This window comes from Microcaecilia unicolor, chromosome 1 (assembly GCF_901765095.1).
Source record: "Microcaecilia unicolor chromosome 1, aMicUni1.1, whole genome shotgun sequence".
Lineage (NCBI taxonomy): Eukaryota > Metazoa > Chordata > Amphibia > Gymnophiona > Siphonopidae > Microcaecilia > Microcaecilia unicolor.
The window spans coordinates 42,053,402-42,069,385 of record NC_044031.1 but is presented as its reverse complement, the minus strand read 5'-3'; the positions used below and the strand labels follow the sequence as shown (position 1 = coordinate 42,069,385).

The following is a 15,984-nucleotide window of genomic DNA, read 5'->3' as shown; positions in this document are numbered from 1 at the left end:
GACCCTCCAAGGCCAGCCCAGCTTGGGCATAAGTGAAGGAAATGCAATATGCTATCCAAATAGAAATGGTGCGTTTCCCGATGGCAACCCCCATCCTGTTGGGATCAAAAGAAACAAAAAGCTGGGCGGAATGTCTGTGGGCCTTGTCCACTCCATGTAATAGGCCAATGCTTTCTTGCAATCCAAGGTGTGCAAGCTACTTTCGCCAGGATGGGAATGAGGACGGGGAAAGAATGTTGGCAAGACAATCAACTGGTTCAGATGGAACTAGCAACTACTTTCGGAAGGAACTTAGAGTGCTTGCGGAGAATACTCTGTTGTGATGAAACTTAGTACAAGGTGAATCCACCACTAAGGCTTGAAGCTCACCGATTCTACAAGCTGAAGTAACAGCCACCAAGAAAATCACCTGCCAGGTCAAGTACTTCAGATGGCAGGAATTCAGTGGCTCAAAAGGAGCTTTCAACAGCTGGGCGAGAACGAAGTTGAGATCCCATGACTCTGGTGGAGGTTTGACAGGGGGCTTTGACAAAAGCACACCTCTCACGAAGCAAACATCTAAAGGCGGTCCAGAAATAGGCTTACCTTCTACTCGCTGATAATAAGCACTAATTGACCAAGGTGAACCCTTACGGGGTTGGTCTTGAGACCAGACTCAGATAAGTGTAGAAGATATTCAAGCAGGGTCTGTGTAAGGCAAGGGGATCTAGGGCCTTGCTCCCACAACTAATGGCAAACCTCCTCCATTTAAAAGGCAACACCTCTTAGTGGAATTTTTCCTGGAAGCCAGAAAGACTCGGGAGACACCCTCAAAAAAGTCCCAAGGAAGCGAATTCTAGGCTCTCAACATCCAAGCTGTGAGAACCAGAGACTGGAGGTTGGGATGTAGAAGTGACTCCTTGTTCTGAATGATGAGGGTTGGAAAACACTCCAATTTCCACATTCTTCGGAGGATAATTCCAGAAAAAGAGAGAACCATACCTGCCAAGGCCAATACGGCACAATAAGAATCATGGTTACGTGCTCTTGCTTGAGTTTCAACAAAGCTTTTCCAACTAGTTATTGGAGGATATGCATACAGAAGACCTGTCCCCCAATTGAGGAGGAAGGCATCTGATGCTAATCGTCGTGGGCATGAAGCCTGGAACAGAACCGATGGACCTTGTGGTTGATTTGAGTGGCAAAAACATCCACCAAGGAGGTGCCCCATGCTTGGAAGATCTTGCGGACATTACCCATGTGGAGAGACCGCTCATGCAGTTGCATTATTCTGCTCACTCTGTTGGACAGGGTATTGCCCGCCAGATAAGTGGCTTGAAGAAACGTGCAATGTTGGCGAGCCCAGTGTCACACCTGGATGGCTTCCTGACACAGAGGGTGTGATCCAGTGCCTCCCTGTTTGTTGGTGTAATACATTGCAACCCAATTATCTGTTTGGATGAGAACAATTTGGTGCGATAGCCAATCTCTGAAAGCCTTTAGAGCATTCCAGAATGCCCGAAGCTCCAGGAGACTGATCTGAAGATTGTTTCCTGGGGAGAACCGGCTCCCTGAGTATTAAGTCTATCTACATGAGCGACCCCTCCCATCCCAGGAGAGATGCATCCATCATCAGCACTTTTTGTGACGAATTTGAAACGGAAGTCCCAGAGTCAAATAGGATTGAATGGTCCACCATTAAAGAGAGTAAACAAGCTCTGGAGACACTTAGATGACATCTTCTAGACTCCCTGTAGCTCGATACCACCGAAAAGCTAGAGTCCATTGAGCTGATCTCGTGTGAAGATGTGTCATGAGTGTAACGTACACTGTGGAAGCCATGTGGCCCAACAATCTCAACATCTGCCGAGCTGTGACCTGCTGAGAGGCACAAACCTTGAACACGAGTGAGACAAGGTTATATGCTCTCGTCTCCAGGAGGTAGGCTCAAACCTTCGACGTGTCAAGCAGGGCTCCTATAAACTCCAATCGCTGGACACAGTGGAGATGGGATTTGCAGTAGTTTCTAATACTAATTATCATTTCTATAGCGCTACTAGACATATGCAGCGCTGTACACTTGAACATGAAGAGACAGTCCCTGCTCGACAGAGCTTACAATCTAATGTCCTAATTAGATTGTAAGCTCTGTCGAGCAGGGACTGTCTCTTCATGTTCAAGTGTACAGCGCTGCATATGTCTAGTAGCGCTATAGAAATGATAATTAGTATTAGAAACTACTGCAAATCCCATCTCCACTGTGTCCAGCGATTGGAGTTTATAGGAGCCCTGCTTGACACGTCGAAGGTTTGAGCCTACCTCCTGGAGATGAGAGCATATAAGAGATAAGGGAATATTAAAGTGAGGATGATGAACCCTAGTAGCTCGAGCACCTGAATAGTCATCCGCATGGATTCCTGAGCACCATCCTCCAAGGTGCTCACCACCAGCCAATTGTTGACATATGGGAACACACGGACTCACAGTCTGCGTAACGATGCTGCAACTACCACTAGACATATTGTGAAGACCCTAGGAGCTGACACAAGGTCAAAAGGCAACATGTGGTACTGAAGGCAATGTGTTCCCAGACAAAAATTGAAGATACTTCTTGTGGGCTGGAAGTATCGGGATGTGAGTATATGCATCCTTTAAGTCCAGAGAGCATAGACAATAGTTTTCCTGAATCATTGGGTGAAGGGTGCCCAGGGAAACCATCCTGAACATTTCTCAGACTAGGAATTTGTTCAGGGCCCTTAGGTCTAGGATGCGACGCATCCCCCCCCCTATTTGTTTTCAACATGGAAGTACCTGGAACAGAATCCTCGCCTTCTTCCCCTCTTGAACGGGTTCCACCGCATGAGCCTTCAGAAGGGAAGAGTTCCTCTGCAAGTACCTGCCTGTGCTGAGAGCTGAATGAGCTCTCGGTGGGCAATTTGGAGGTGCCAATTAAGGGTATATCCGAGACAGACTATTTGAAGAACCCACCAATTGGGGGTTCTAAGAGGCCACCTTCAGTGAAAAAATGTTAGCCGCCCCCCCCCCCCCCCCCCCGGCAAGTTGTCCAGGACAGACACTTTTACTGCAGCTATGCTCTGCGGGAGCTAGTAAAAAGCTCGTCTCTTGCTTTGACTGGGGAGCAGCAGGGGCCTAGGCGCATGCTGTTAACATGAAAAGCGTGCTGGAGTTGAGCCTAAGTAGGCTAGCAAGCCAAAGGGTTGTACCTATGCCTAGGGTAGTAATAGAACTCATCCTTGGCTTGCTAAAAGTCCTCCTAGCTGAAGAGGTTAATGCAGAAGGCGCTCAGTGGGAGAGAGAAGAGATATTGTTGATTTGGTCAGAGACCTCCTCAACCTTCTCTCCAAAAAGTTTGTCTCCCCGGCATGGGGCATTGGCCAACCTCTGCTGAACAGAATGTTCCAAGTCAATAACACACAGCCATGAGAGTCTGCACATTGCTATACTTTGAGCAGATATCCTGGATGCCACATCAAAAGTGTCATGTGTCCCTGGCCAAGAACTTTCGACACACCTTTTGCTGCTTGACCAACTGGCGAAAAGGCTCGGCCTACTCCAAAGGGAGTATCTCAATCAAGTCTGACAGCTGGCGAATCGAGTTTCTCAAGTAGACACTCATGAAGAGCTGGAAATAAGCACTGAAGTCTCCCAAAAAGAGTCCAGGTTGTAGCTTCTCTACCTGAGGGCGCTGAGGCATAGTTCACCACCATGGAATTGTGAGACAACTACCAAAACCAGGCGCATTATGCAGCCGATACTGGGTGTCAATCTTCTTGAGCATGACAGGGACCGACAGAGGGGATGCCCAGCTCCTGACGAGGATTTCCTTGAGTACCTCGTGCAGAGGTGCAGTTACAGCCTCCTTAGGAGGAGATGCAGTTCAGGACCTCAAGCATCTTGGCCCTGGGCTCAACCTCCACTTCCAAGGAAATGGAATGGCATCAGCCATTTCCTTTAAAAAAAGATGGAAATGAAAGGCTCTCAGAGGAGCACTCTCTCCTTCAGGTGGAGGGGAAGGGTTCGGAGGGAATCCTATAGGACTCTTCCGAGGCAAAGTACCTTAGATCCTCCTCTGAATCCAATGAGTGCTCCTCTTCAGTGTCACAGAATACCTCCTGATGGGAGTGTGAAGACGAATGGCCAAGGAACCATGTCCTCAAGAACAGCGTTGAGAAGTGAACTCCTGCCTCGACTCTGGGAAAGCTTCCTCCACTGACATCATAGTGCTCGCTTGGGTGACAGTCAACACCGGAGGCCATATTCGCAGGCTGAGGGCACAAGCGGGGCCACAATGGGAGGCAGGGTAGACACAAGCACCCTCAATGCCAATGCACACCGTTGCATGAGGCCATCTAGTAGCTCAGGGAGCAAGGCCCGGATGTGCTCATTGAGGGCCAACACTGGGAAAAGCTGGGGTGCCAGCTGATGCGGTCATAGAAGCACTGGGGTCAACGCGGGAGCTAGATCTTGGCTGTTAGGAGACAGGCACATTGGCACCTCCTATATGGAGGGGGAGTGGTCCTCCTGGCATTGATGCTTCTTGGGTGCTAAATCCTTCGATGCCCTGGAGCTCCCAGCACCATGTGTTGAGGGTGACCGATAACTATGCTTCTTGGCCTTTGCCCGAAGCGTGTCATCAAGGCTCCTTGGTACCGACGAGGACGACTTGGAATCCACACGTTGCCTCGGGGTCGGGTCCAACGATGGACAGTCCTGGGGGCCCTGCATAGCAGGAGGCCTCGAGGCAAGTGGAGGTCCACTCGATGCTTCACTGCTCCCAGTGCCATGCTTACTGATGCTCCTGATGCAGTGTGATGCTTAGATTATAAGCTCTTTGAGCAGGGACTGTCCTATGTTAAATGTACGGCGCTGCGTAACCCTAGTAGCGCTTTAGAAATTTTTAAATAGTAATAGTAGTATGTCGATGAAGACGTCAAGGAACCGGACTTGGCTCCAAAGTCCTCTCTCGAAACCTGGGTCCTCTTCTTCATGTGAAGTCAGAGAACACAGCGGAGCTATGGTCTGGCCCAAGACACTGTTGACCACCAAGAATGAGTTTCTTTTCCAAGATTATCCAATTGACCAGGTACAGCACTTGAAACCTCTGGGAATCTTCGTGGACATGGACAGAAATACTTTTTCAGCTAATTAAACAACGTGATGGTGCCTGAAAAAAAGGGGTAAGGAACAGAAAAAGAAAGGGAAAGTTCCTGACCGAATTCAAGGCCTAAAAGTGGCCTGATGACGGAAACAAATAAAACTTAAAAACCAGGCAAAAATTCAATAAAAATTAAAGGAAATAAAAGACGGAGGTTCCAAAAGGAACACAATAAAAATAGTCGAAGGCACAAAAAAAAAGCTCTCTAAGACCAAGTGACGTGAGGAGATGGTAACGGAAACAGCCCCTCTCCTCACACAGAAAAAAAAACCGAGAAGATCGTGTTCTTGCGGCGGGCAGGAAGGCACTCGCACTCGCACGTCTCATGCTCCACAAAGCTCTCATTTAGCTTTGCTAAATTCCGGACTATGTGATGTGGATCGGCGTCACCCACCTTGTTGCAATTTATAAGCCTGCTTGTCCTCGGAGAAATGAAATGACACCCTGGCACTGGACAGCATGATACCAGCAAAACTGACATTTAAAACACAAGTTATGAACCAAAGGACACCCATCTCATTACACATTCTTCCTCACCTCCGTTAATAATACTTAGCTTTTAGGCCATCTGAGAATAAATAAATCCAGCAGCATAACCAAGAACCTGTTGCTTCTTCCTCTATAACATAGCAAATTCGCCCTTTCCTCTCTGAGCACACCACCCGAACTCTCATCCACTCTCTCATTACCTCTCGCCTTGGACTACTGCAACTACTCCTCACTGGCCTCCCACTTAGCCATCTATCCCCCCCCCCCCCCCCCTTCAGTCCGTTCAGAACTCTGCTGCACGTCTTTTCTTCCACTGGACCGATATACTCATATCACCCCTCTCCTCAAGTCACTTCACGGGCTTCCAATCAGTACCGCATACAGGTTCAAGCTTCTCCTACTAACCTACAAATGCACCTGATCTGCAGCCCCTCCTTACCTCTCTACCCTCATCTCCCCTTACGTTCCTACCCGCAAACCTCCGCTCTCAAGACAAATCCCTCCTTTCAGTACCCTTCTCCACCAACCGCCAACTCCAGGCTCCGCCCTTTCTGCCTCGCCCTCAACCCACGCCTGAAATAACTCCCTGAGCCCTACGCCAGGCCCCCTCCCTGCCCATCTTCAATCCTTGCTCAAAGCCCACCTCTTCAATGTCGCCTTTGGCACCTAACTACTATACCTCTATTCAGGAAATCTAGACTGCCCCACTTGACATTTCGTCCTTAGATTGTAAGCTCCTTTGTCCTTCTTTGTTAAACTGCACAGCGCTGCGTAACCCTAGTAGCGCTCTAGAAATGTTAAGTAGCAGTAATAGAATAAATTGTACAGATCTACAATTCTATGCAAATATACTGAAACATTACAATCCTCTCCCAACAAAAATTCAGAAGCTATTTCCAGGATTCCCCCCCCCCCCCACACACACCCCCATCCAAAAACAATTCCTTATGAGTATTACATGAGATTCCTGTTTTCATAGTGTCTCTTGGGTAAAAAAGCTCTTCCTGTACTGCTCTCTGACTTCCCAGCCCTGATTACTCCCTCCCTGTATTGCACAGTGAAGGGAAGGGTACTTTCTACAGCTGGCTGCCACAGATGACATATCTGGAGAGCGAACACGCCAGAACTTCATATCCTTGTTATCTTGTACGTACTGGGTGGGGGTGAGAGAAAACTTTGACCTCTAATCATTAGCTTAACCGAAGCAAGCACAAGCCAATTCACTCAGAGATCTGAACGACACAGAAATTTGGGGGAGGATTTATTATTGTAAAACATTAGCCCCTGACAGACAAAGGCATGACCTGCTGATAGAAGGCAAGCTAATCGGATGTAGGAATGTGGGCTTCTAACAGACCTGGGTTTATCTAGCCAATTAGGTCATTCAACTAGCTTGACATTTCTCCCCACCTCTGAACTGCTTTGGATAAACAATCATTGCCACGAGTACTGGAATGGCACTTTTGGACAGCCAAAGAGATTACAAAACACCAATGTCAAAGTGATTGACATTTCACAGGGATTCAACAGGAATCACGCTCAGTAACTCTTACTACATATAAGATGTTGCCACATGTACAGCTTAAGCAGACAAAATCTTGTGTGCAATATGACATCACACACAAAATACCAGCTTCATATGTGACGAAAGTCAAAGCAGTTATTAGCCCGACCATCCCATAACGAACGCTCTATTCCATATTTTCTTTTGTCTTTTTAAAGTCACCCTTCCCCTTCACTGTGCAATACAGGGAGGGGTATCAGGGCTGGAAGTCAGAGAGCAGTAACAGGAAGAGCTTTTTATTTCTTACTCAAGAGACACTATGAAAACAGGAATCTCATGTAATAATCATAAGGAATTGCTGTTTTTGGATGGGGGTGGGGGGGAGGGGGATCCTGGAAATAGCTTCTGAATTTTTGTTGGGAAGAGGATTTGTAATTTTTTTCAGTATATTTGCATGGAATTGTAGGTCTGTACAATTTATTCTCAGATGGCCTAAAAGCTAAGTATTATTAAATGGAGGTGAGGAAGAATATGTAATTGAGATGGGCGTCCTTTGGTTCATATGTGTTTAAATGTCAGTTTTGCTGGTATGGAGTGGAGGAGTGGCCTAGTGGTTAGGGTGGTGGACTTTGGTCCTGGGGAACTGAGTTCAATTCCTGGCACAGGCAGCTCCTTGTGACTCTGGGCAAGTCACTTAACCCTCCATTGCCCCATGTAAGCCGCATTGAGCCTGCCATGAGTGGGAAAGTGTGGGGTACAAATGTAACAAAATCTGTGCTGCAACCATGCTTCTATTGGGGGGAGGGGAATCATCTTCACACACTCCCATTCCAAACTCCAGAGGTTTCCCCCCTCCCCACTATCAGAGTTTGGTAAGGCCTCTGACTGCAAATCATGATTTTCTAGACTTTCTCTAGCAAGGTTCCAGGCTAAAGTCCACACAATGATTTACAGGATATTACACAGAGAAGCTCCCACCTACATGAATCACCTTATTGACCTCCCAACCAGGAACAGTTTGACGTCTTCCCATACTTACCTTAACCTACAACTCCCCAACTGCAAAGGTATCAAGTACAAATCCTTCTACGCATTCAATTTTTCCTTTTTAGGTAGCCAGCTTTGGAATGCCCTACCAAGATCTATCCGTACCATTAACGGCCTTCTGCCCTTCAGAAAAGCACTGAAGACCCATCTCTTCAAGATAGCCTACCCTAACGATCCAACCTAACCAAAACTTGCCCATATGATTCTTCTTGACAATAGTTATATTCTGACCATGTTCCCCATTATCCTTTTTGCTAACCCATGTCCATTCCTTTCCATCTTTCTACGCCTACCTCCCAACGCTCATTTCCTTTGAACCCAATTCCTCATACGTTTAAACTTACTTTCTGTTAACCCCATTGTTTTGCGTTTACCAAACTGTAAATTCTTTGTACGACTTTGCAATTGTTTATATTGTTGCTATGTAAGCCTGCCATGTGTGGGAAAGCGCGGGGTACAAATGTAATAAATAAATAAGTTTGACTGAGAATTCTGCTATGTGTAGTTGGTTGCAATGTGTCCCTGAATCGCTCATAGATCTGTTGAAAGCTTTGACCTTTAACTGAAGATATGTCACCAACAGCAAATCATTCCATCTTCAATAAGTTTATCATGAGTCTACGTCACATAGCAAGCATCGGAGCCGAAGGCTCTCGCCAGCTTAACAAAATGACTTTTTTTCCAGTTAAAGTAGCCCTTTTAAGAAAAGCAAGGAGCCCTAATGGAGATGGCAGTGAATAATTAGCATCATTGGTGACACCGAGATCTTCTGTGCCCATTGTGAGGAAATGAATGATAGAATTTGAGACCACAAATGGAAAATGTGCTTCCACTTCCAGAACACGTGTCTTAGAGTTGCAAGACCCTGATCACATTTAGGACATGTCCCCGGAAGTCCGAAGGTGGCCCGAAGCGCTCTGGCAGGGGAAATGTATAAATGAAGAACAAATGTATATTGTATTTCTCAAAGTCTCACTGATGGTAATAACTACTGTACTCCTAGTAAACTGTTATTTGTTCTGAAGTGACAGTCGCCACCAATTCGGCAGACCAAGAGGGGCATAATCGAACGAGGGGGGTGGGGGGGGGGGGGTGCCCAAGTTTTCCTGAGGGTGTCCTCGCAGGACGTCCCCGCAAAGGGGTGGGGTAATCCTTACTTAATATTTTCACATCACTAATTGTATCTGACATCCTGGAATGACAAAGCCATAACAGGACTCTGTAAGCCACATTGAGCATGCAAATAGGTGGGAAAATGTGGGATGCAAATGCAATAAATAAATATTATCGAAAACAAGATGGGCGTCCATCTTTCACTTAGATAATACGGTCGGGGTCGACCTAAATGTTGAGATGGTCGACCTTAGAGATAGTCGTCCCCGGTTTTCGGCAATAATGGAAACCGAGGACGCCCATCTCAAAAATGACCAAATCCAAGTCATTTGGTCGTGGAAGGAGCCAGCATTCGTAGTAGACTGGTCCCCCTGACATGTCAGGACATCAACCAGGCACCGTAGGGGGCACTGCAGTGGACTGATGCACTAACTGAACAGAAAAAGCCCTTCCCTTACCAATCCCTTAGCCATTAGGAAAGGAACGGGCATGCAAGGAAGAAATCGTATGCAAATGAGCTGCTCACTGTTAGCTCATTTGCACACGATTTCCTTCCTAAGGAGGGGAAGCCAGTGCAGAGCAGCCAAGCATTATACTTGGCTGCTCTGCGCATGCCAAAGACAAGCTGCATGTATAATAGCCGTCTACAACCTTAAATAAATTGCCATCTACAACCTTAGAAAAATACAAATCCATGTGAAAACGTTCAAGTGCTTGTCAGGGATGTCTTCTTTTTTTTTTTTTTTTTTAGGAGTATGGGTGAAGGACGTCCTTCGCTATGCCTCTGTCCCTGCCTCTGTCCGCCTCACAGAAATCTCTGAAGCCATATTTCTTCAAACAAGGCCTATAAAGAGAACCTATAGCCTCACCAATCCACTTCACCAACCCACCCAGTTCTGAAAGTCCACCTTCTATACTTACCCCCTAATCACTTCCTTCTTTCTTCCCTTACTTAATCTCTGCACATCACTAATTGTATCTGATATCCTGGAATGACAATGTCATAACAAAACTATGTAAGCCACATTGAGCCTGCAAATAGGTGGGAAAATGTGGGATACAAATGCAATAAATAATAAACATCCAAGGATGTCCATGCCTTTGCTGTGCCTCCGACAACCTTTATTTATTTGGATTTTGGATCACAAGTAGCAGCAGTGGGATTTGAACTGGCCACTTCTGGATTGCAAGACCAGTGCTCTAACCACTAGGCCACTCCTCCACTCCACTCCCTTCAAATCTGGCAGTCCCTGTGGAGGGGGGGCAGTTCAGAAGGTCCAAAATGTTTGAAAGAAGGACGTCCACACCTTCTATGCCTCAGTTGACACACACATACCACTCCCCCCCCCCCCCCCCCCAGTGACCTGCATACTGTTGCGATGGACCTGAGTATGACATTTCAGGCTGGCAAAAAAAGTTTTTTTCGGGGTAGGAGGTGGTTAGTGACCACTGGGAAGTCACGGGAGGTCATCCCCGATTCCCTCTGGTGGTCATCCGGTCAGTTTGGGCACCTTTTTGAGGCTTGGTCGTAAGAAAAAAATGGACCAAGTAAAATCGCCCAAGTGCATGTCAGGGACGCCCTTCTTTTTTCCATTATAGTTCAAGGACGCCCATCTGTTAGGCACGCCCAAGTCCCGCCTTCGCTACACCTCCGACATGCCCCCCCCCCCCCCCCCGGGAACTTTCGTCGTCCCCGCGATGGAAAGCAGTTGGGGACGCCCAAAATCGGCTTTCGATTATGCCAATTTGGGCAACCCTGAGAGAAGGACGCCCATCTCCCGATTTGTGTCGAAAGATGGGTGCCCTTCTTTTGAAAATAAGCCTGCAAGCCGCTGCCAACTAGTTATAGTCCAAGTCTTCTATTGCATTTAAAACATAGCGATGATATCATAAGGGCACTAAGTTCTGTGATCGCAAAGTAAGGTTGTGTTTAAAATATCTTGGAGATCCTGACTTAGATTTCTCCATCCCAGTTCAGAAACTTAACGCAGCAACTGAATGGAGCAACTGTGTGGAGGAGTGGCCTTGTGGTTAGGGTGGGGGACTTTGGTCCTGGGGAACTGAGTTCGATTCCCACTTCAGGCACAGGCACCTCCTTGTGACTCTGGGCAAGTCACTTACCCCTCCATTGCCCCAGGTACAAATAAGTACCTGTAAGCCGCATTCAGCCTGCCATGAGTGGGAAAGCGCGGGGTACAAATGTAACAAAAAATATAGGCAAAATAGTCTGTATGAGGTAAATTATATTCCTATTGTAGAACATCGAATGTCTTTAATTTGCCTTCTTTGTTTAAAGTTGTATTAAATACTGTATACCCTGTGCAAGCCAATGGGCAAACACTGAGGAATGCCTGGTGAAAAATCAGGACTGTGGTAGATGGACAAATATGGTGTTGACGCTGCAGAGAGGGATTGGTGTTTACACAGCCATCGCCATGCCGCCTTGGCAGAACCTAAGAATGGGTTATGATACAGTATTGGAACAGTTCTCCCAGAATGCTGTGCAAGTCAGCTAATATGTACTGAAGAATCCAAGGAGGTTTCGAGAGAAGTACCGAGAATGCCCATCAGCCGGTCATAAATATGTCGCATGGAGAAAGCTATAGTTAGGTATCTATCTAACAATAAATAATCCCAAACCACCATGAACTCCACAAAAACGCTGAATCTCCTTTCCAAGCAGCAGTTCCTCAGAAACAATGGTAGCATCTGAAAAAGGTACAGCCAGCAAGGATGCAACATCATATTAAACAATGAAATGCGGCCTAATAAGGAAAGAGGATAGGCGCCCCGGAGCTGTAACAATTGCTTAGTATTGGACAGTAAAGGAAACACATTACAAGCATACAGGCGTTTGATATCAGATGGTATATAAGCCCCCAAATACTTCATCTGGTCATCAGAGCATTGTAATGGAAATGCCCCCTGAGGCAGACGTTTTGTGACGCTGAAACACTGACCGAGCCAGGTCCTTTTGTCCAAGCAGGAAATAAAGCATCTTTTAAACACTATCTACAGTGTTGGATTCATCCTTTGGTCTGCCTCTACGCTAGTTTGGATGATTTGATGTAGAGGTTCTTCCTGTTTGCTGTTCCTGATCCTAGTTTCCGGGGGCTGTGTTCACCCATCCCCAATGATTCTAGTTTAAACTCCATGCACATGCTCCAACACAAAGCCACAGCACACCTGGCACAGTCATTCTGTTGTATAATGCCATCTACATCCCAGCACCCCATCCCCTCCATTCTATCGTTGTGCCACTAAAATCCCCAAACCTCTATAATACACTCAGTTTACAAAACCTCAGCATTAGCTCACACAATGCTGGTGGCCATCAAAACTCAGTTCAAACATCACAGTCGTCAAACCCCTGGCCCCCAAGGTGTTGTTGCATAGGTCACTTCACCTAGACATACATCAGTGAGGGACCATGCAGGCTTAGTGCAAAGCAGAAGTGCCAACTCTCAGTGCAGCTCCAACTCAGTCAGCACTGAGAGATGGCATACACACAGAGAGAGGGGGAGAAGAGCAAAGAACCAAGAAATAGAGAGAAAAGAGTGGTGATGGAGAAGGCATGAGAAGTCACTGCAGCCTCTCGAGCACGAGGGGAAAGGGAAATGGGACTTGATATACCGCCTTGCTGTAGTATTTTGCAACTGCATTCAAAGCGGTTTACATATAGTCAGGTACTTATTTTGTACCAAGGGCAATGGAGGGTTAAGTGACTTGCCCAGAGTCACAAGGAGCTGCAGTGGGAATCAAACTCAGTTCCCCAAGATCAAAGTCCACTGCACTAACCATTAAGCTACTCCTCCACTAGCAACATTCCATGTAGAAGCCTGCCCTTGCAGATCAGCAAAGCGGCAGCGCAGGCTTCTGTTTGTCTGACGTCCTGCACGTACTCACAGAACCAGAAGCCTGCGCGGCAGCGTTGCTGATCTGCAAGGGCAGGCTTCTACATGGAATGTTGCTAGTGGCATAGCAACATTCCATGTAGAATCTCAAATAGTAGCAACATTCCATCTAGAATCTCCAATAGTAGCAACATTCCATGTAGAATCTCAAATAGGGAAAGGGGACTTGATATACCGCCTTTCTGAGGTCTTAGCAACTACATTCAAAGCGGTTTACATATATTCAGGTACTTATTTTGTACCAGGGGCAATGGAGGGTTAAGTGACTTGCCCAGAGTCACAAGGAGCTACAGTGGGAATTGAACTCAGTTCCCCAGGATCAAAGTCCACTGCACTAACCACTAGACTACTAGAGAGAAAGGAAGGAGCAATGTGAGTGGTAAAAGAGAAACAAGAAACTGGAGTGAAAGTGGTCAGAGAGGTAGAGGTGCTGGGAGAAGAGAGGCCTGGCCACAGGAGACGACAGAGAAAAAAAAAGAAGGAAGTTAAAGAAAATGGAAGCGCTCCCGTCGCGCGCTCTCTCCGTGACGGGCGGGCACGCACACACTCTTGCACCTACCTGCGCAGCGTCTCCCTCCGGCATCTTTCCGCCGCCGCTTCCGGCTCCCTGTGGCCCGGGGCCGCCGCCGCTGATGGCGCTAACTGAGTGCAGGCTCAGCAAAGAGCTTGGGGGCCTCGCAGTGCTCCCTGCTCCGCCGAACACAGGAAGTCCCGCCCACACTAGGCGCACGTTCTACCGCCCGCCTGTTACGTCATCAGCGATGGCCTAACTCTTGGCGGCACGTCCCTTCCCCTAACACGCACGGATCCTGATGCCACACCCTCTTCCACGACAACCTATCACACACCTTTCCTTTAAAATATTTTATTGTAGTTTCAGGTATTAAAAATATGAATAACATTCATTAAGTGAATGACTTATATAAGTGTCGCAATTGTAAGAACAAAGTAACCAAATATAGCACAAGAAGCAAGCATGAGTATTAAGAAGTATAACGAAGGACGGAGTTCTAGCAGACAGACTCAAAAGTGGTTTGCTGCTGACCTTTGCAAATTAGAAATATATTATCTTTCGTTTTCAGTACTTTCCTGCAGTTTGGGAAACTATGACATCGGAGGTTGGATTCATAGTTCTTATATAAAATAACCCTATTCCACCACATTAGGTAAGAGATGAGTTATCTTTCCAGTGATTAACGATAAGTTTAATGGCTAAAGAGATTAGAAAGTAAAACAAAAAGTTAGCTGATTCTTCAGATAATTCAGGTATGATGAAGGACTTCCAAATTGTGGCTTTAAAGGAAATGTTAGTAGATAAATATTTCTGAAACTTTATTCCATATGTCTCTCTGAGCAGAAAATACGGAGATTGCCACAGTCATAACATATGGGAAAGTGTACCAGTTGCAAGACCAACATAGATCAGAAGTTTGACCACTAGCTTTACCTTTCCTGGGGGGGTCCAGTGAGCAGTGATAAAATAGACAGAAGCAGACACAGAATCTCTAGGACCTAAGGCCCAAAATGATTGCCATATTTTGTCTAACAGATGAACAGTCAAGTCTTTTTCCCAAACTTCTTGAGTTCCTAGGCTGAAGTTTCTTTTATGTAGTTGGAAGGTCTTGTAGATGATGGAAGCACGATGACAGCAATGGATAATCTTTTAGATAAAAGTATCCAGTGGGAATTCATTATTGGAGGAAGCATAATTTTTGAAAAGTTGTTTCAAAGAATGATGTATTTGTAGGAAGTGGAGGAATTCACACCCAGCAACACAGTATAACCAATGATCGTACTGGACAATACACAATCTTCACTCCCTCCGACCCTCATGGTACCTGACACACAACTACCTCATTCGACCACAACATAACCTTGTATTTGTTATCAACTGACTGGCGAACGCCTTTACGGTATTATGTAAGCCACATTACATGTAAGCCTGCAAATAGGTGGGAAAATGTGGGGTACAAATGTAACAAATAAATAAAATAAATTCAGAGTCTGGAAGGTTGAATTCAGTTTGGAGTTGGCCAAAAGTTTTGCATGTAACATTTATTAGCAATTGATCTGAGTACCAAATGTGGTGGGATTGCCAAAGCTACCAATTATTATCGATTTGGCAATTAATAATTTTGAATTGTTCCAAATTACAGAATTGTACAATATATTAGAATTATTTTCTAATATACCATTTAAAGGCTAAGATGATGTGAGAGTAGACCTTAGAACCAGTGAGACTTTCAAGAAAATAGGAGACGTGTGTTAAAACATTTAGGGCCCTGTTTACTAAGCTGTGCTGTAGGCGCACTAGCGTTTTTAGTGCACTCAAAAAATGCTAACGCACCTTAGTAAACAGGGCCCTTAGTGGAATGTTAGGTGAGAAAGTTGTCTCTAATTTTAACCATGTAGGTAAAGAAAAAGATAGAATTGTGCCAAACCATTGACTGCCTTGATTTATCTTGAAGGCTGAGTGATACTGAATAAAATCTGGGCTCTCCTAATGATCTGGGGAGTTTCAGTATTTTTAGAGATATGCAGAGAGGTTTTTGCTTCCAGAGAAAGTCTGGTAGAATTTTGTCTGTTTGAAGAAACAGAGTGATAGTGAGAGTGGTAGCATGCTTAATAGATAATTAACTCTGGGAGCCAGGGTCATCTTCATTGTTTCGACTTTGTTCCACCAACTAAGAAAAAGAGGAGACCAACATGAAATAGAGGATTTTATAAAATGAAGTAAAATGTGTATATTTTTATCAATAGTT

At 45.9% G+C, this 15,984-nt stretch overlaps 1 protein-coding gene across 1 annotated transcript in view; it reads right to left on the bottom strand.

Moving 5' to 3' along the window:
- Window positions 1-13,896, bottom strand: part of LOC115465743 (zinc finger protein 184-like) — a 34,923-nt gene extending 21,027 nt beyond the window's left edge. Inside the window, exon 1 of the mRNA XM_030196445.1 lies at window positions 13,782-13,896. Coding sequence (XP_030052305.1) covers window positions 13,782-13,805 — 24 coding nt within the window. The 5' untranslated portion in view covers window positions 13,806-13,896. The remainder of the gene's footprint in view (window positions 1-13,781) is intronic.
- Window positions 13,897-15,984: the final 2,088 nt, after the last annotated feature.